The following is a 21,430-nucleotide window of genomic DNA, read 5'->3' as shown; positions in this document are numbered from 1 at the left end:
TCCATGAGCAACCGCATGTTACCAGAGCGTTACCACATATATTGTAAACTGATTGACACAAAGCGTATACACAAATGTAAATTTGTTTATATTTCCAGTCGTCTTGGCCAATTGAAGGAGGATTTAGAATATTGCTGGAGTGGAGCATGTCTCGAATAAGAATCCAAGAGCCAACTGTCTGTACCAGTGGCAAGATATCAATTTATTAGGGGTTATTTTTTGTACATATAGTGCTCGACGTGTGTATTTGTGTAGGGAGAAGCCTTAACATCTGCGCACTGTATGGTAGTGAGCATATCTTCAATCTTCTAATCTTCTTGATGGGTCCTTTCACCAGGCACTGCGATCTCAAATTAGACCATGTCTACGTTGAAGTTTAGTGTGAAACCTTTTCTTTGTGTGTGTATCAATTATCCTTCGACTTTAGTTACTATTACATACTTTGACCGCAACGTTAGACAAGGCTACGTTCAAGAGATGTACGCCTCTAACACATCAAGCGCCAAGCTTTCATTGCCTGAAAGTACATAAAATGAGAAGTACTATCAACAGCAAAAGCTTGTAGGGCACGAAATGTTCGATGAAGCTGAATTCCCGGTTTGTCGTGTAGTGTAATTTCGAAATTAATGTTCTATACTGCACTTGGCATTCCGACCTGTACAGTCACCACCTTGATTCCAAGCATGAAGCACTGCTATAGCAGAAATTCGCAATTGTTGTAGATCCAACGTCCCGCAAACTTTCGCTGTTGATAAGACATCAGTACATCTGATGAGGATAAATATAAAGGTTTTTGTTTTCGAACTGTCCCAGGTGAGAGCGTAAGAGACTAATTTTTATTGGTCGAGTTTGCGTGAAAAGCGGAATCAGCAAAATGCCAGGTCTTCCGAACATTTTTTTTTCAATTGTCATCATCAACCGACAAGCGAAAATTGTTGCCATTCACTGTTAAAGAGCAGGCCACGCTGTCAATTTAATTATGTTTTAAAAGGAAGTCGTGTTTACCAGTTACTTCCTAAGTGGCCGGATACACCCGTGCAGGAAACACTACAGGTGAAGTCTGCAGTTCATTGAGGCTGAAATTCAAAGAGACGGCGTGCTTTAAATTTGACATCGCTATGATCCCACTTCTGCGCCTGGCAATATGCCTTGGTTTGCTGCTCAGTTATTCTACGATCACAAGCTCAGAGGCCACTGAAGTAGCTGAACAGGCAATGCTGCCCCCGGTATGTTCATACTTAGGATTTGCACTAAACATGGTGATGCATAGATTTCTCGCGATTTTTTTAGCACTGAACAACAATCGAACATTGTACATATTTATATATAGATGTTAGTGTGCGTGCGTGGGCTAGATACTTCTGTGGCTTTCAGTTCTCTTATGAAAATAATGCGTTTTTTTTTCTTTGTACACAAGTTGACGTAAGTTTCGTGCTGGTGACATGGCAAGTGCTATGTGTATGAAGATCTTTTTGTACTAACTTAAGAATAGCAATCCACTCGGAGACACAGTGATGCAGAAACTAACTGCCCTTACACTAATGGACATGCAGAGAGTGTTTGATTGGCCAATAAACCAATAATCATTCTGAGGTCAGCCATAATTAACCAAACCTGACAGCGTTTTTATCCGTCTTGATATTGCTTTTGCGTGTTCTAACCCGCCTAAACTGTCAGGAAGTCGAGTCACACTAAGAAAACGATAAATGGCAAGGTATTGAAGGGCACTGTAGCATTTTTGGACTACACGATGTTTTTTTTAATGCACACAAAACTAAACACACGGGTGCATTTTTACATCAGGCGTTCGACGCTGTAGCCCACGTGATCAGCAAGCTCGTTGCAATACTTCAGTCATTGCTCATTTAAAGTATTGTAGTTCATCCATTGAGTACGGCGTAACCACAGGGTTCTTTCTATCAACTGCGCAGCTTGGAACGTGCATTACGGTCCACTTTTAGGGGGAACACGCGACCGCGTGGCCGTGGCCCACTTAGCGCGAACTGGTGGCGAGATTTGTAATCGTGGCGCACGCGCATAAAAGCGCGAAGGCGACCCTTGTCTGGTTTCGGCTGCTACTTTCCGCTCCTGCGCTTGCCAAGCGCTTTCGTTTTTCCGCGGAGCGATTTATGTCGCTGCTGGTCTGCCTGTGCCCCGTCAGGTAATCAGCAGGCACAACAAAAGGCGCAGCTTGTTTATTGCTGGGGTATGTCACCATTTCTGAAACAATGAGGTTCACACCCGCAGCTGTGGAATCTCACTTAAAGCTGATATGCTATGAAAAGCCATGCAATTATATTTAAAAGCATGTTAATCAATGCCGAATAATTACATTTGTTGGTGTTCAACACCGCACAACAGTGGTGTGAATATGGACGACTCCGTGGAAGGCCCGAGAAATTTCGACCATGCCTAGGGTTTAAATCAAAGTATACACGGGCCTCAAATCTTCCCACCTTTATTGATCATGCGACTGCCGCAGCCGGGAGTTGATCCCGAGACCTGCAGGTCAGCACTCGAGCCCCATAACTCCCATAGCATCGTGGCGAGTTAAGAAAACACTTGAGTATGGAATCTCTTCATTAATATGGCGTGATTCAAGATGATGTTCTGTCTCTGGCTTGTTACATCCCGGCAAATATTAGTGTTAACGTTCTCAACAGTGTGAGTTTTTTTATTATTAAAGCCACACCGGAAAAAGCTTCATATTTCGAACAGCGATAAAATGCACTTCTATGAAACGAACGGCGCTTCCCTAATATGTGTCCGTAAGAAACATGAAGCTGGTAGAACTATACATTAAACACGAAAAAAGATTTATTCGTCATATCTTTGCAACAAAAGATGAACTAGGACCGATCTACAGCCTCTTAACATTAGAAGACTGACCCCCGTATTCACAAACGCTTCTCGACTCGACTTTCACCCTTCACTTGGCAGAGGTGAGCGCTGCGCCACTGCTCGGCTGTAAATGGCACTGCGCTAGTCAAGAATCGCAGCATATTATCGCTCATACGCAGTGACTTACCGTGCCTAGAGATGGCACTCCCATTGGCTTTCTCAAGTGAATTTGAAGCGTTGAGTGAAGGGACGTTCTAGAATACGGGGGTGAAAAGTTTCGTTCAGCATCGAGTAATGTCACTTCCAGCGTCGAGTACGGCTTTCACCCTTGCAGGCGGAGACCTGTAGAGAGCTTCCGTAAAGGATGAATCGCGATTAGGTTGCTCCCACTCTTCGTTTACGGAAGCCCGCAGGTTATCAGTAGCTTTGACGCTATGAGATGATTTCCTTCTGCTTTAGACATTTTCAATTACGTTCAAGTCAGGTGAATGGAGGGGGGGGGAGGGGCACATGAGCACTGTCACGCTTTTTAGTGGCCTGTTTATGACGCCAGCGACAGAACTCTGACTGTATTCTTTATTGTAGAGCTCAACTATGAGAAGATTTTCGTCCTCATGGTGCCCTGGCCATGTAACATGTAAGAACTGGCACCACCGAAAATTCGTTCAGCGAAGAATTACACCCGCATATGTAGAATTGTGTAAATGCGATAACAAAGCGCACCACTTGCGTAACCTAAAGTGTCAATGTTCACAGAAACGTTGGTCATAAGATTTGCACAACGCTCGAATTAGCCTGCTGCCTTTGATAACAAACAAGGAATTTGTGCTTGATGCAACGAGCATAGTCGGCTTCTCTTTCTATTCACTTAAACATAGCATGACGTTAGCGTGTGCCGAGTGCCAGGGTGGAGAACAGAAGACGATGCATGGCATGAACCGCCCTTGCAAGTCTGTGCGCTTGCTCCGCATTTCCAAATCTCGCCAGCAGATTGCGCCCCGTGGACCGTCGGCCGCGCACTCGCGTGTTCCCCCTAACAGTGGGCTGCACTGTACATCCCTTTCACGTGGTTTTGAAGCAGTATTTCTTCAATAAAAACCAGAGATAGGCAACAGCTACATACACCGTGATCGCACGAACTGTAGTGTAGATTTCCGTTGGTTTGACAGCCTGAGGAGTAAGTAAAAAAGTCGCAAAGGCAAAAACACATCATAGTGCTTGAAATGCCATTTTGTTTTACACATATACGTTTTATTCTTCATTATTTTTATTAAAAAAAAACGTTTTCGTATGCAGTGTAAAATACAGCTGGCATGGGACTGACCACACAATAGTTGTCAAAGTCAGTTGCTAGAGAGAGAAGAGGGAAGAGGATAGCCGAGACGCTAACCAGATACTAGCATCTAGTTTTCAACCCATTCATTATTTTTCTAACGCCTTGAACCCAGTGCAGTGGTGGGGAAGAAGGAACAAAAAGAGGGTGTAGAGAGATAAACAGCAAAAGAAAAAATTTGACACATCTCACGTTTCATGGGAATGTTGTTATGCGAAACATGTAGAGGGGAGGTGACATGGGTGCAATGTTTTTATTGAGCGAAACGTTGTGAAATTGCATCTAAGATACGGGCAATTGTTGTAAGCACCGGTATATGTTGAGATGTTGCATGTGTTTTGCCTAACCAGTTTGCAGTTATGTAACCAGGCCAACAGTTACATGGATATTATCAACACCAGAAGCGGCCGGCTCAGCGCTTGTGCTTTCGTGCCTCGGATAGTGCTACATAGACCACCTTCACTGGATGGCGCTTAAGTACAAAAGTAATGTTAGCCCGACGTGACACCTGTATCATAGGAGTACATACGCAATTGTCATAAAGTTAGATGTACAGCACTGCAACCACAACTGACGTTTCACCAACATTACTCCCGCGTAGAGGGGCTCTCCAAAGCAATTCCGAGGTCTCGCGGGGCTCTGGGGCAAAATACTTGATTTTACCGCAGAACGCGTAGGTTTGATTTCTGTTTGCACCCTGCTATTGATTATTTGCTTTCTTCAGGTCAGAGATGGTGGTGTCAGATATTTCTAACGCTCTCGCATGTGAATTTTCGATGTCTCTTTCCGCCCTGAGTGAGTAGACTTGACCTTTCGATCACCTCTGGTGTATGCCCGCATAGCCCGGCCCGTGGAGGGCAGGTATGCCTGGATGAATGGGTTTGACGATGTAGGAAATGTTTTTTTTTTCACGTTATTCATGTCATGACCAGCCAGGTACACTCGTCAAGCGCTCTAAGCCCTCTTACTCTCCCATACTAATTTTGATCTGCGTCAAATTAAGGAGGGGATCACGAGAGCACCCAGATGTCGTCGGCTTCATAAGCAGGTAGATATGTAGAAACTCGTATAGAGCCAGCAGTTTAAACGTTGACAAGTTTCGCTTCATTGGTTGCATAAGCATCAACTAAATATTACTTGCTCGCAAATAAGAGTTCCAGAACCTGAATACTGAAAACGTTACGTTCAGCCATGAACTACCACAAAGGTGAATTAGATAGAAATCGCAGAAGGTTAGCGGGTGGTAATAGCGATCATACACAAGCAGCAACATGCCAAAACAGTTTAAATACGAAATTAGAATATAGGAATAGAATAAAGCAAAAAGCGAATTCTGAAACAGTACCCAACCAAAATACAACGAGGAGTCAATTAAAACACAGAAACAATACGGAACAGAAGTTGAAAAAGTTGGCCAAAAATGAAAAATATCAAAAGAACTTATTCAGGAGACAAAAATAAACGCAAAGGGCACAAATGTGGATATGTAAAAAAATTATATAGATTAGCTAAGGTGAGAAAGCAGCACTTAAAAGGAAAGATTTTATAAGTTTTCTGAGATGAAAATGTTGGAACAGATTTAAATTGAACAGGCAAGCTATTCCAAAGTTGGATGGTAGAAAATTGAGATGTTTTCCTGTCGTAGTTAGTGTGAACCAGTGGTCGCAAGTAATTATAATTAAAAGCAAATCTTTTCGCTAAAAAATGCTTGTCACTTGAGAAGCGCATACACAGAAAATAAGGGCAACTTTTATCTATAAGCTGCTGCAAACTTTTAGCTCACACATCAATGATAATAAAACATTCCCTGAAAATGTTAGCACGTTTTCATTTTAGAGTGCATAAAAGAATGTCTTTCACCTTCAGCCGCGGTCGTGTATACGGAAGGCCTGCAACAGTTTCAACCTCGATTCCTCCATGTAATATGTGTTTATACTCACCAGTGATTTTATTTAACCTATTAGATTCGAGAAACCGCAATTTCATTTCAATGTCAACGACTTTCAATTTTCTACCTGACTGGTGACTGTAGTATATCGGGGGCTGTTTTTGCTTCGCGATTCAAACGTCAGCATAATGAGTATTTACGGCAAATAAGACGTCCCTAGTAGCATTTACGATAATATGACCTCTATGGGGTATCTTCAAACCAAAAAACCAGTTTTCAATCTTGCACTTTGTTCTTCATTGCTGAATGCGCTTAACATTTCAGAGCTCATATTGAAGGATCACTGACAAAACTTTGAAGGCAAGATACTTTCAGGGATAGATTTATGTGAACAGAAACAAGTCATCTACGAAAATTCAATAGATACTATAGCCTAGAAGATATTTGAAATTACTTGTAGTATACCTGTCTCGGTACCACACGTGAAATGCCTCTTTGGTAGCAGTGTTGTCAGCCAACAACCATCTGCTTTCCGAGTTTGTGTTCGCTGCCATGGTCCTTGCGAGTGGTTCTGCTCTAAACGACATTTTCAACGGAATGAGAGCTGGTTTGCGCGGGAGCACAAAGACTTACGTACGTACATTGTCAATGCATTTTTGCGGTGTCATGCACATTCGAAGCGCCTCCGAAGGAGCCTGATTGACAACAGTTTTTAACGCTGGGCTCGTGTGCATGCCATTCTGTGTGCTCACGTTGCCAGCTACGTTCACACAGAAAAACCTCTTGGTGACGCCCCGCTCGGCGCTCTCTGAAAGCGAAACCGCGACTGGGTGGCTTGAAACAAACTTCAAATAATTTGTCATCACGCTCTCGAGAAAACGAGTTTTTCAGCCGTGATAGGTGGGTCAATAGCTACCTATTGCAAAAGAAAAAAAAATGCCAATTTCTTGTGTCTGTGCTCCTACAAGAAGAGCGCACCGTATACTACAAGAAGAGCGCACCTGTCAAACACTTTAAATATGATATGCAAAAGTAAATCCCGAGGGAGAATGCTTGAAGTGCGTGCTCTGGCCTAGCCTGTATACAAGAGAGTCCAGAATAATCTGACCTCTTAATAATAATTATAATATTAGTAATGATATTGATGAAGTGTGGTGGTTTTCAAAGACCACAATATTATTAGAAGAAATGTCGTAGTGGAGACCTCCAAAGATTTTGACCATCAGAGTCGTGCTCTGTAGCGTGCACTGAAATCGCACAGTTCGCGGACCTCTATCATTATGCCTGCATGGAAGTGCGGCCACCGCAGCCGAGATCAACACCACGATAATCGCTTCAGCAGCCGAGCGCCGTAGCCACTGATCTACCGCGACAAATTACCCCACCCCCCCACCCTCCCTTACTTTCACCACTGCCATACACCATGGTTCAGCGGCCAACTTTCTCGCATTAATTGAAAGCACGTGCCCAAACACGTGGCCACACAAGTATGGTTGAACACTGCCAGTTTATTTGAACAAAAAAAACGCATCTTCATGAAATAAATAATAATTAGCGGGTCGAGCTAGGTCCTATGGTTTATAACTTTTCTGTTGAAGGTGCCGACAAATATAAAGGATGGACAGATGGACGGAAGGACGTAAACAAGCACGCAAGCACGTGGGGACGGAAAGAAGAATTGACGAACAAGTTGACGGATTCAGGGATCGACGGATGAACGAATGGCACAGGTGTTTTTTTTTTTCGGCTGTACGGAAAGTGCCATACTAGTGTAGATGCCGGGACACCACTGGACGCCGGACAAGGCTAGCCTCTAAGAAGCTTTGCCCCTAAAAGCCCCTGTAATGAAAATACGAGACCAACAGCAAATTTATGCTTTGTTTATTTTTAACATTCGGGTTCCTGAAGGTGGCTGTTGAAAATCCTCTCTTGCGTATGACTAGGACCACGACCATTTACTTATAGAGGGCATAGGTAACGTCTTTACTCATTAAAATACACAAATTTAGCAAAATTATTCTCTATTGTTATCTCTACATCTATTAAAGCGAATCTAGTGACGATCTTTCCGTTATTCCGCAAGCAATTGTGGGCCCTGAATCACAAAAGGTGAGCTAATAAATGCCAAGTAAAACGCCAATGAATCACCGCGCATGCTAATAAAGCTGAAAAACTCACCGCTCAGCAAACACCTTATCTACGGGGTATGTATTATGTTGGTTGAAGCCACAAGCATAAGCGTGCGCATGGCGTCAGAGGGGGCGCAGGGGGTGCCCCCCCTTGTAACCTAAGAGGGGGGCGCATATGTTCCCCTTGCGTTGACTTGATAGGGGGCGCTCTGTAAGCCTAAATACCCCACCGCCCGCTTCATTCCGAAGGAGAACAGTGTAAGCGCCGGTGACCACAAGCTTGACATAATATAGACAGCCGCTAGTGAAGCGTGGGGCAACGTAAGTTTGCTACGTCAAAACTGAGACAATTCTTTGTGGCATGCCTCAAATCAATACGCTTTCTTTAATGCATCAACAGCGCTGACTAATAATTTCAACTGAATCAATTTTTTTCAACAGGCTGATCTGATGCGCTACTTCGGCTACAATGTCGAAGTTAACAATGTTACCACGGCTGACGGCTACATCTTAGAAGTGCACAGGATGCCTTCGAAATTGACGGATAACGCCACTACATCCAGAACACCTCTGCTGCTTGTTCACGGCCTGCTCACGAACGCCGCCACCTGGACCGCGAACCTACGCTTTCAAAGTCCAGGTATCGCATATCGTGCAGTGCTAAAAGCGAGCAATGTGACACTGCCTACAGAGCTCCTGAAAGATTACTGTGATTGCCATTGTGATAAAAAAAAAATTTTATTCTACCGCTATTACCACGAAACGACACACATTGTGCTAATTCAGAACATATTACAGAAACATAAGCATGCTGAAGGTATTTGATAACGTACTCAGGTAACACGATGTGTTGCGAATGCTTTTGACAGGGAAAATACCGCATGTACCACTAACCGTGGGAATCAGTGTTTGGCGGAGGGAAGGTGATGGCGGCTTCATTTTTTACTTTGCGAAACGACACGAAAATGCACTAAAGATATGTACAAATGCTGTACGCACCAACCTGTGTTGAACACTAATATATGCTTTATGCAACCAGTTGGTAACAACTGCTAACGATGCCAGCGCCAACACAGGTATCACCAATACCAAAACCTCGAAGCTGCTACGTAGCTCTTGTGCTTGCGAGGATGGTAGCACTGGCTAGTGCTACGTTGACAATGACACTAGATAGAGCCTAAGTATTCAATACACGTTAACCCAACCTGACGTCTAGAACACGGAAGTGCATATGTATCGCTTATAAAATTGAATAACAAGCACATCAACCTTCACTGACGTTTCACCAACATTGCGTCTGCATAGGATCATAACCGAAATTGTTCCGAGGCCTGCTGTGGCTCTGTGGTAGAGTACTGCATTGCCAAGCACAACGCTCGGGTTTGATTTATGCTGGGACCCTAATGTTAATTCTTAGCATTCATCGGCTTAACGCTGCCGATGCATTTTTTTCTTGAAGGGCCACTAACCAGGTTTGACAATTTTGAGCTGACAAGCGCAGTGCATAGACGAGGCGTTCATGATCACGTCTGCCGAAATTTGCAACCCGATGCGCCGTGGATATGAGTCAAATTTCAAGATGAACGATGCTCCCCCTCCCTTTTGCCGGCGCATGCCCAGAGAATGAGGGCTTGACGTGTGCGTATGAATGGCCGTACGTACACGCCCATGTAGTGACGTTATCCCTCTACGTAGACGACTCTGCTCTGACGTCGCAAACAGCTCTACATAAGGATTTACACGCAATAACGGAATGTAAGCATCTTTTTTTCATTTTTCTCCCCTGAATTGCAACGAGATGCACGGCTAATGTGTCGGCGTTTCGCATGTGTACCTGCTATCAGCGCATCGAGGAGACGACCAGCGTGAAACGCACCTGCATTTTCACGCACTCATTGTGCTCATCTATTATACCGCGTCTAAGCCAGCATTTCCAAATCATCCCCCAGAAACAGGCAGAAGACCACAAAATAACGCTGGTCAACGAAGCGATGCTGCTCGCGTGCTGGGGGTTTGGAGTTGTTTGGGCACGTCATGCGCACGTGACCTCTTGGACGGATGCCTGAGAGGGTGGGAAAGAGATTTGGCTTGCGAATGTTACGCGGAGGAGCGGCAAGGGTTTCGAGCTCGCCTCCTCTTATCCTGTTTTCGTGCCGCTTCAACAAAAAAACGTTTTCTCCGCTCGTGATGAACCGATTGATGATGAATAAACTTTATTTTAGTATCCGGCATGCTTGTGGTCTGGGCTAGACCGCACAATGAGGTACCGGGAGACCTTGTCTCTGTGCAGCCTCCCTGAACTGCTGGATAGCCCATTTTTGGTCTTGGACCTCCGAGCTGAGCAGCACAAGTCGCCACTGCTCCCGGAAGACCTCCGGAGAACTTGTTGATAAGCTGGGACATTCCCACATTATATCGTTGTAAGACGCCTTTTCTGTTACACATAGCTTACATTTATTGTCAAGGTATAAGTTTGGGTAGCTCCTGAGGAGGTGCACAGGGTTCGGGTAGCAGTTCGTCTGTAGCTGTCGGTATTCCGATGCGTCTTTCCTGTTTATGCTCGGATGAGGGGCGGGAAAAACGCGCCTTGCGTGTTGCATGTATTCTGTGTAGCTTGTAAATCGGTTTTTGTGTGGTACGTCGGCAGCGCCAGGGATGATCATCGAGCGGTGTGGTCAGCTTGCGCGGCGGGTTAATTCTCGCGACAACTCATGAGCCAGCTCGTTAGGATTGGGTGTATCAGTCTCTGTGTGCGCCGGGAACCATACGAGGTATTTCAATTCATCTACTTTGTGTAGTTCTTGGTTATTAACGAAGATTCTGAGGGCTTGCTGTGAAATCCGTCCTTGCGTAAAATTTCTGATTGCTACTTGCGAATCGCTCAGTATAAATGAGTGTTTGTTGGAGGTGATAGCCATGTCTATGGCTACCTCTTCAGCCTCCTCTATATTGTTTGTTATGACAGAGCACGCATTAATACAAATGCCGGACGTGTCAATCACGACAGCTGTGTGAGCTTTTCGTTCAGGGTATGGGCTAGCATCTACAAAAAGAGATTTACTGCTCCGGCCGTGTGCTTTGAGCAGTGCTTTTGCTCGGTGTTTTCGGCGGTCCATGTTGATAATGGGGGTCATGTTTTTCGGTATCGGGTTAGAAATGATCTTAGCTCTAATTGTATTAGGGATGTCATTTTTGACACCATGTTGTGCCTGGTACATGATCCCTAATCTACTCATTATATTTCTTCCCGTTTTAGTTTTACTGAGCCTTTCAAGCTGGGATATCCGCTGATCTTCTATAATCTCTTCAAGCGTATTGTGTAGTCCTAGCTGAAGAAAAAGGTCTGTGCTAGCATACTCAGGTATTCCTATCGCTTGTTTGTAGACCTTCCGGATGAGTGCATTTATTTTATTAGTTTCAGCTTTTTGCCAGTTGTGGTATGCTGCTACGAACGTTATATGAGTTATGACGAACGCCTGAATTAGACGAATTATGTGGGCTTATTTCATACCTCGGTGTTTATACGTGACCCTGCGAATCAGTCTCCTCGCATTCGTGACTTTGGTGTTTAGTCTGCGTATAGTTTCGCCATTGGCACCCAGTCAACTATTCGTCTCATGTTACATATGGTCGTAATCCTGTCGCTATCGGTGAATGGTACGTCTGTTTTGGTATGCGATGGTCACTTCCTAAATCATCGAATGTGTTGTGCCATGTAGCCCCCGGGGCATTCCTGGTTATTGTAAGAACCGGTGTTGTGTCTCGCTGGGTGCTTGTACCTATGCGTGTGTGTGCATGCGGGTCTGTTATCAGAGTAAGCTGTTCATCGTGTATTTTCCCTTTGGGGGTGGTGTAACCGTACCCCCATGCCTCGTATGCGGCGTTGAAGTTCCCTGCTATGATGAGCGGGGCGTTGCCAGCTATTATCACGGCCTGCCTAAATACAGAGTGAAATTGCTGTCTGTGATTTGACGGACTGCTTTATACGTTAAGAATAAATCTGCTGCTCCCTTTTGTTTTCCTAGATAGAAGTTCTGTCATTATATAGTTGTATCCACATACTAGATTATGGGTTCTAACCGTAATTTTTCTCCTTACTAGTGTAGTGAGAGCTTTATTTCCTTCTTCACGCTCGGGACTTACTGACTGGTATTCCGGTAGTGTGGCAAGGCTATGGGTTTCTTGAAGTAAAATAACATCTCGCTTGTTACCTTGTCGCATGTACTGCTGGATGACCGATTTTTTAGCCCTGAATACTCTTGAGTTCCATTGCCATATGCAGAGTTGTCCTTTACCACGCCTCACCGTCACTGTTCGTTATTTGTGTGGGAGGCGTGAAAATAGGTGGGTGCGTGAGAGGGGTTGGTGGTTTTGTTGGAGTTGCCTGCAGGGGATATAGTGCCTGCGGTTGTTGGTGAACGTTCGCGACTACACCCTGAAGGTCTGCGGATGTTTTTGGGGTGCTTTCTCGTTCCAGCATTTCTACCCTGGCTGCTAGTGCCGTCAGATCAACAGACGTCTTAGTGGTGGTTTCCAGGATAGATTGTAACGTGGTTAATAGCTGGTCTACTTTTTCTCAATGTTATCCAACCTTGTTTGTTGCGAGATGCTTTCTTGTTTAGTGCTTGGGGGATCTGTAGTTGAGTTTTCTGCGTTTCGGCCTTTCGTTTTAACGGAGGGGTAGTTATCTCCATGCGATCGTCGGCTATGGGTGTTTCCTTCTGCATTACAGTATTAGTTATATTAGGGCTTCTGGTTTTGCCACATTCGCGTTCATAATGAGGAGTTCTATTTGAGCTTGCATCTGTTCTATCATTTGTTTCATTCGTCTGTTTTCATCTTTAAGCCGCTCTAACTCTTAACTGTTGTTGTTATTGCTACTGTTATTATTTTTAACCTCCTGAGTTCTCTCCGGTCGCAAGCCCCGTACTCTATCTGCCCAGCTCATCTTGTTTTTTGGTCCCTTAGACGTCGATCCCGACCTGGAACTGAGGTGGGAGCTTGCAGGGCTGCGGTTCCTTGAACCGGAGCGGGATCTTGTTTGCTGTCGTTTTCTGGATCTTGATGTCGAGCGCTCTCGTGGACGTCCTCTTGGTGGAGATGAGCTTTGCCTTTGATGTTCTCGTAGTCTGGCCCATTGTCTCTGTTTTACAATGTAAGGTTTCTGAACCTGGCCGTGCAGCTTTTATCGGCTGTAACGTGGTCTTTTCCACAGATTTGACAACTAGGGCCACATCTGTGGTCGTATCTGGGGTTGTGAATGCCGCAACCAGCACAAAGTTCATCTTGGCGGTAGGGGCACACGTCACTTCTATGTCCCAGTCTGATTCACTGATTGCAGTAGTCGATTTGCTTGCGGTATAGCATGCACGGTATTATTACTCCATCATAGCACACACTGGGGGGTACCTTGTTTCCACTGAAGAGCACAATGACCGTTGTAGTATTACCAAGTCGTTTCGCTGTGATGATGCTGGGGTTACTTTCAGTGACAAGGGCCGCCCTAACGCTACCGGGCGTTTCTTGAAGTGCGATTCCTTTAATGATACCCTTGGCTGTATCTTCTGGCACTGTTTCATACGCTGCCACTTCATATTCTTTGCCGCGTATAAGTATTTTCATGATTTTAGGGGCGAAGCTTTTTATAATGGCACCTGTTCGTCCCCCGTAGTATGTAACAAGTATAACAATTTGACCTCCAAGGTGGTGCCGGTGAGAGACCTCTTCTGTGCGTTGTTGAACAATAAAAATTAGTGCTCAATGTACATGTCTATGGCTGGTAATGGGGAATGAGAGACAGGAGCATTCGGCTTTTAGTTAACGCGCAGGCTGCGATCACCATTAGCAGCCATTGGCATGTACATTGAGCACTATCTCACAAGAAAGGGTTGCTACGTCATACTCGCTGGGCGTAACCTCCTTGGTTTTCGAAAGGTTTAGCGAGCGTTCGGCCGCAGTGCCATGAATACAGTGAACTAGTATATGCCACGAACTCGAGGTGATTAAAGATGGGAAGTAGACTCGAAACGCAAGCAGTGAGAAAGTGTGCGTGTGCCACCTCTCGTTTAGTCCTTGGAATGTCCGCTGGATGGCGGTGCTTCTATATGGGGAATATATGATGAAAAGATGCGAGATGGTGGTACTTTGAGTGTTAAATAGATGAACGAATGGACACATAGACAGATGCATAGATGGATGCATGAACGGACGCAGGTGCGGCTGCATGGACGAACGCAGGGACGGACGCACGAGCAGACGCACGCACGGACGGGCTGATGGGCGCATGGATGGTCACACTGACGGACGCATGGACGGACGGAAGCAAGAACGAATGGACGGACGAATTCTTCGCCCCAATCTCCATCATTCACTCCGTGGATATGCTGCCATTTTTTTGTACTGGTCACCTCGGTCGGGGTCTGGTGTGCTCACTATCATGATGTTCTGTGTCTTGTTGGGGCATATCGCGTCGAAGTGCCGGATTTCTGGTGGTGTAGCCGCGGCTTCATGTATGCCTCTGGGTATATCGGTTGGGCCGAGTGCGACTACGCGTAGGCCTCCCCTCGGTCGGATGACAATTTTGTAGTCTCCCGCTGACAGCTTGGACATTCTGCTCGCTTTTTCGATGCGACTCATCTGTCTTTCCTGCGTTTTGGCTTGTGTGCTACGAAAACCGGGTTCTACCTAGTTGCTAGCACTATAGACGCCATCAGCGTCCTTGACCGATTCATGTCCGGCCTTTCGATGACGTCCGTAATAGACGGTGTGTCAGCCTTCTTCACTCTCGGTGTGTCAGCCTTCTTCACTCTCGGTAGTGGCTGGCGATTCATCATCATCGTGTTGTACGTCTATCGTCCTCGAATCAGCAGCATTGTCTTGCGCGTCGCTTGCCGACGCGGTGGATTCCATTGGGTTTACAGCGCCGGCTCCCTGAGGAAACCGGCCTGTTTCGCAAGGCTTAACAGCGTCTCGTGTGGTGTGCACAAAGAAAAGGCCGTAAAAAGATGAAAAACAGTTGGCCCACCTTGTCTTTGGTATCCTGAGAATTTGGATGACGAGGCGAATCTTCTGGTATCACTCTGAGAAACGCACGTGGTGATTTTCACTGCGAAGTTGTTCATGAAAGCAGGAGCTGACGTGAAGGGCGTCTGCACTCGTCGGCGCTCGTGTAGCGTCTCTCCGTGAGCCTATTCAAAAAAAAAAATTGTGGGAATATGTTCCTCATCCGACACCCAACAACTTCCACTGTCTAACTAAAATTTGGTTTAGGGCCTGCTGAGTGCCCCTTTAAAAATCTCTCGCATCAAAATTACCGATGTCTGTGTCACCGTTCTCTGTCAATCACCCGTTGCTCGTTGTAGCATAGCGCGGCCCGTGGTGTGCAGGTATGTGCCACAAGTGCCTGGAGCATGGTCTCGAATATAGCGCTTGATAACGTACGCGGCAAGTTTTTCGCGATTTCCGCAGCCAGGCATATGTGTCAAACTCCCCGTAATAAAATTTGTTCACTGGTTCAACCTAAGGAGACGATAGTTATAGCGCGAGAACAAAACGACGACACAGAGACAAGAAGGACACGAAAGGGGGTACCTTGTAAGAAAGTGTGCTTCTTGTCTCTGTGTCGCCGTTTTGTTCTCGCGCTATAACTATCGTCATGCCATACCAACTAGCCCAAGCTGCCACACTTCTAAGGAGACGATTACGAAAGTGTCCAAATGTCAGTTGATAGATAGATAGATAGATAGATAGATAACGAAAAAGTGCTTCTCATTTCCTAAAATTGACGAGCAGGTATCCAGACAGGATATCTTCTTTATAATTTCTTCATGCTTCTGCATCTACCTTTGCCTCGAAAACGTTTGAAATTCTTCAGGTGTCCGTGTGAGCTCCTTTAAAAAAAAATATTTTCAGTAAACACCAGGCTGCCCTGTCTGAAAATGACCTTAGAATAAGAGCTTTCCGCAGAGGTTGTCTACATTCCAAGCCAACCTTGTACGCTGGCATATTTTAGCCCGTGACGACGTAGTGCACAAATCTGGGACGTTTACAACAAGAACTCATTCTTTAATCGACTCTGGAACACACGCTTCTTTCGACTGTTCATGTGGTTGTAGAACTTTGTGTTGCAATAGAGTGGGATGCGTTTGTTAGATGTGAAGCAGCTCTTTGATTCACGTGGGTAACGTCGTACGTACGTGCGTCCATACGAACATGCCACAACGCATTCTTCTCACCGCAGCTGTTGAAGCCGTGTCAAGTAGGTCACGCCTGTGGTATAGTCACACCGCAGCACGCCTTGACGTCATGTTCCCTTGACACGCTTCCCTCGCAGGTGTGCGCAGGCGTCACTTTCTCCCTCACCCTCAGCACGCTCGCCGCAGCGCGCGCAGCTGCCTGCTCCTCCGCTCGCTCGCAACAACCTTCTTCTTAACTTCATCCTCCCCTCAACCCAGAATGCTCGACCACACGTTGAGTGGAAACACTCTTTCGGCTCAGTTATCTTCCATGAAACTTGCACAAACCCAAGCTGACTCTCATCTGTGCCTTTGCGTTTCAAGCAACTATTTATTCGAGTAAACGCTACACCGAGTTTAACTTCAATTTGTTCTTTAAGCACCCGCATCAACGCCCGTTTCAACCGGGTCAACACCATTGCTGCTTCGCATTCCATCAGGGTTCCTTTTGGGGAAACGGTGCATGATTTTCTTTCCATAAGTATTCATCCACTCCGTGGTTTTCCACAGAATTCCCTTTATGCCATCCTTGTCATAAATATCATCTTTATGCTTTTTTAATGCGAAGCATTACTTAGTGAGCTTCGGCGACTTTGAGCGTATCTCTATCTAGCCGCCAACAACCTTTAGCTCTCCTGGCCGTTTCGATAAAGGTATCAATATCAAACTTTGTATGGCATAACATGACTGTATGAAGAACATATTTCACCAGTCATAACATGAAATAGATGATATGTATGTCATGAATGTCATGATTTACTGGTCATGGTCCTGCAGGTCTTGCGGTAGTTTTGTTCACATGGCATGTCGCAAAACTGGTATGACATGACATGATTGCATGGCGAACACAAGTGACAGAGCCTCACATGAAAATCATGACATGCGTGTCATGTAACAACGTGACTACATGCTACGCTCATGATGCGCTCGAGGCCGTTTCGCTGGCTTCACATGTACCAAACTCGGTATTACGTGACGCCAACGGACGACATATGTAAGTGACACATTCCAACATGATAATCACGACATGCTTGTCATGTAACATGACTACATGCCAAACTTATGATGCCTTCGCGGCCATTTCGCTAGCTTCACATGTGCCAAATTTGGTATTACGTGACTTCAATGGATGACGAAGGTATGTGACTGGTGCAAACATGATAATCATGAGATGCACGCCATGTGAGAACATGACTACTCGCCACAGCGAAGGCGCCAATACATTTTGACGTGACGCGGTGCGCGTGCTCGCCGGCGTTCATTTCGTCGCGTCACGCCGGCGTGTGCACGCCAAGCGCCGGTCCTGCCATATACTCGCAGGCACGCGCCGCGCTTCGTTGCTTTAACGCATGCGCGTTTCAGCGTGTCCGGCTTCCCTCCGTTCCGGGCCGCGCTGGCGCTGGTCATGCCTGGCGCCAGACTATATAGTGCTCGCGTTTTGCTAAGGTAGCGTCGCTGTCCCCAGAGTGCGCACGCGTCAACGTTACGTTGGAGTATATTGGGCGCTTCATTATACGCTCGTGGTCATTTTGATAGCTCCACATATACCAAATTTGGTGTTACGTGACGTCAATGGATGATGAAATATATGACTGGTGCAATCATAATAATCCTGACACGAGTGTCACGTGAGAACATAACAACATACCACGCTCATAGCGTGCGCGCGTGCGTTTCGCTAGTTCCAGATATACTAAATTTAATATCACGTAACGTGAATAGATGACAAAGGCAAACGATACATCCAAACATGATAATCATGACACGTAAGTCATGTACGGTATCAGTTACCTCCACCTCGTAACGCTGTGCTGGTTTTAAAGAGGCATATTAACCTTTCTCATTCGTGCTTCGCATATCATCGATTCCCAGTGGGATCTGCCAGTTTTTTTTTTCACTTCATGTGCGCGAAGCTGCCCCTTGCAATAATGTTATACGCTTAATGTACCTGTTTTATTCAACTGTTTATAGATCATACTAATCGCAGCTTCTGCCCAGCGCTTTAGTCAATCTCAAAGTAAATGAATATCACCTTTAGCCACGTTTGATTACAGTATACATTAAATGCCCCCTTTAGGGCATCTATGCGATTACCTAGTTCCAGATAACAGATGATGCAAGTTTATTTTAGTGACCCACATTTCTAAAGTACGCTAATTGGTAGATAAAACCGGAGAAATAATTTGGTGTTGTCACTAAGTTTATGTTCGACACAGCAATTTTCCCTTAAAGTAGAATGAAACGTCGTATGAATCGTGAGCATGTTAGTTTATCAAACCAACGAGATCAATAGTTTCTCCAAATTGACAAAAGTAGAATACAAAAAAAAAAGTTGTGTCTTGAAGCAGACTACTCTATTGTGGTTCTCATATTTTACAGGATTCCTCTTAGCAGATGCTGGATTTGATGTATGGCTCGTAAACACCAGGGGTGTGCCACAGTCGAATCGCCATGTAAATCTAACCACGAACGACAAACGGTTCTGGAACTGGAGGCAAGTCAGTGATTTCACGTCTTTTGAGGCATTAACACTGCACCAAACTATAATACTTGCGGATCATGAAATATACGAATAATAAATGCGCAACATTCCTTATTCGCATGATGTCGCGCTTCGGTGTCGGCGGCAGCACTGTCCACGCCCCCACAGCGCATTCTCGCGTGTCGCGTCTCGTGCTGCATGCTTGCGTATCGCGCCGGCTCAGGAAGACATTCGGGAAACTTCTGCTCTCCTCCCCTTCATTCACCTCGCAAGGCTGACGCAGGCAGTGTCTGCTAGTAAGAAAATGGCGTTCGGAAAAAATGTAGAAACAGAAGTTTAAACTGGGCACGTGCTTTTTACGCGATGTTTACGTGATAGCGTTAATTAAAGAGCTCGTTTCGCAGACATGTTGGTGTCAGCGTTGGTGTAGGTGTCGATGACATCAACTGCTCGCGCTGCACAACCGTTCAGTAGCCACCACGGGTTTTGAATTCACTCAAAGGCGTCTTTACTTGGCTTTCGCTTGACTTGACGCTTAACTCGAGTAGATGCGATCGAAGCAAGAGCATCTTCAACCAGTAGTGGGGCACATCCCTACATCAACATTCCATCATTCGTTAAAGGAAACGCTTCTCCTTCATTCAATGGATAAGAATGGCCCTGCTTCGGTGGTCTAATGGCTAAGGTACTCAGCTACTGACCGGCACTTCGTGGGGTCAAATCTGAGCTGCGGCGGCTGCAATTTTGGTGTAGGAAAAAATGCTGTAGGCCCGTGCGCTCAGATTTGAAGGCACGTTAAAAACCCCAATTGGGCGGAAATTCCGGAGGCCTCCACTGCGGCGTCCCTTATAATCATATGGTGGCTTCAGGGAGTGAAACCACGCATATTGATCAATAATTAGTAATAATTAAGACTTAATAACAATTAGGCATTGTATTACCATACTCTATTACGTAGCGTTCACGTGATACCCCCTCACCCCCCCCTCTCTGCGACGGATTTACTCGAGCTCCCCTGTGGGAAGATGCAGGCGGAAAATATTTGGTCGGGATGTGCAGCAAACTAATACCTTGTTACATAATGTATTATTCATTTCACGATATCAATGTTCGTATAAAATAATTAGTGTGGTCTCACTGGCAGTATATGAGAGTGGAGCTCCAGGATGCTTGGTGGTACACAGCACCTCCACCAAATGCGATTAGGTACAACTTTATCATAAACCAACTCTCACGAGCAGCAGTTTTAGCCAGGTTTATTGATTAGCCTTACTTATTATTCACGGAATCTCAACAAGGTCACCACCCGCTGAAGCAGCGTCAGATCCGCAAAACAGCACAGGCTTGCGCACAATCGCGACCTCGGTCTTTCGTTGTCTTTCAATGACTTCAGTGCGTACGTCAAAAATTATCAGACCATCACAGAGAAATAGAATCATGCTGTTGTACGGATAGAATGGTAGCTTGAACGAGGGGTATTTCCGTTCACACAGCGTCATAGAGTCCTCAAGGTTTCCAGTGTGCATAGCTTTTTTGCTGGTCTAATATTTATGTTGAAATGTGATTTCAGCTTCGAGGAGATTGGCACACAAGACCTTCCAGCCGTAATCGATTACATCTTGAACATGACAAATTGCACGAAGGTGGGCCTGCTGACAACATCGCAAGGAACAACAGCCTCACTGGTCCTTCTCTCTATGCGACCAGAATACAACCAGAAGGTAAAGTAACAACAGCGGAGCCACTATGAACAATGACACGGTGTTTCACCTAAACTGACGCTTCGCCAGCGTTCGTCAAAAAGTTCTATTGGCACTGCAAGCTGTAAAATCATTTAGATCCTTATTATCAGTTCTGGGGCTGAGGCTCACGGGACGGCTTTAAGCTCTCCCATAGTAGAGTACCAAGTGCTCTAAATCATTAACCTCTTTTTCTAAACAAACCAGCTACAGGTCGAGATGGAGTTAAAACGCAAGTTCTACCTGACAATCAAACGATTTAACAATCACTGTCCAAGCGCTCCGTAAAGATTGTTTACCAGCAAAGCGGAAACTTGCGGCCACAGGCGGTTGCTGGCATTCCAGCCGAAGCCGCTCAATGAACACGCACCGAAAGTAAACATCGGCCCTGGCAAACACGTTTCCGACCTTGCCTCTTAGGCGCTGCTCTACTCGTAACGCCGTCTCTTCGGCTCGCCGCTGTCCCATGTATTCATGAAGTTTGTTCTGCTCGGCGTCTTGATTAGCAGAATCCGCATGCCATTGGCGCTTGCGCTCTGCTTCGCCATTCAGCGTGGCTGGAAAGCTGCCGTATCTTCAGTAAGTTGTTTCTTGCGCTTGGGCTCCCAGGCCTGCTCTCGAGCCCGGGCTGTATCTCCTCTTTGCCTGCTTCATGGCTTTCCTTGGGTGAGAGGTGACATGCGCATGCCGAAGACAGGGCGTGTGGCGGACTTTAAGAACGACGTCACTAATGGAGCACCCGCTTGAGATGTTTAGCGGCACTTTAGTGAACGGTCTTTGATTT

General features: G+C 45.7%; 1 protein-coding gene across 1 annotated transcript in view; it reads left to right on the top strand.

Moving 5' to 3' along the window:
* Window positions 1-932: 932 nt before the first annotated feature.
* The window catches only part of LOC142768663 (lipase member J-like), a 33,378-nt gene continuing 12,880 nt past the window's right edge, over window positions 933-21,430 (top strand). Inside the window, exons 1-4 of the mRNA XM_075870683.1 lie at window positions 933-1,226; window positions 8,633-8,831; window positions 18,805-18,919; window positions 20,478-20,628. Coding sequence (XP_075726798.1) covers window positions 1,119-1,226; window positions 8,633-8,831; window positions 18,805-18,919; window positions 20,478-20,628 — 573 coding nt within the window. The 5' untranslated portion in view covers window positions 933-1,118. The remainder of the gene's footprint in view (window positions 1,227-8,632; window positions 8,832-18,804; window positions 18,920-20,477; window positions 20,629-21,430) is intronic.

This window comes from Rhipicephalus microplus, chromosome 8, assembly GCF_043290135.1.
Source record: "Rhipicephalus microplus isolate Deutch F79 chromosome 8, USDA_Rmic, whole genome shotgun sequence".
Taxonomy (NCBI): Eukaryota; Metazoa; Arthropoda; class Arachnida; order Ixodida; family Ixodidae; genus Rhipicephalus; species Rhipicephalus microplus.
The sequence above is the reverse complement of the archived record's forward strand: the minus strand, read 5'-3'. Positions and strand labels throughout refer to the sequence as shown.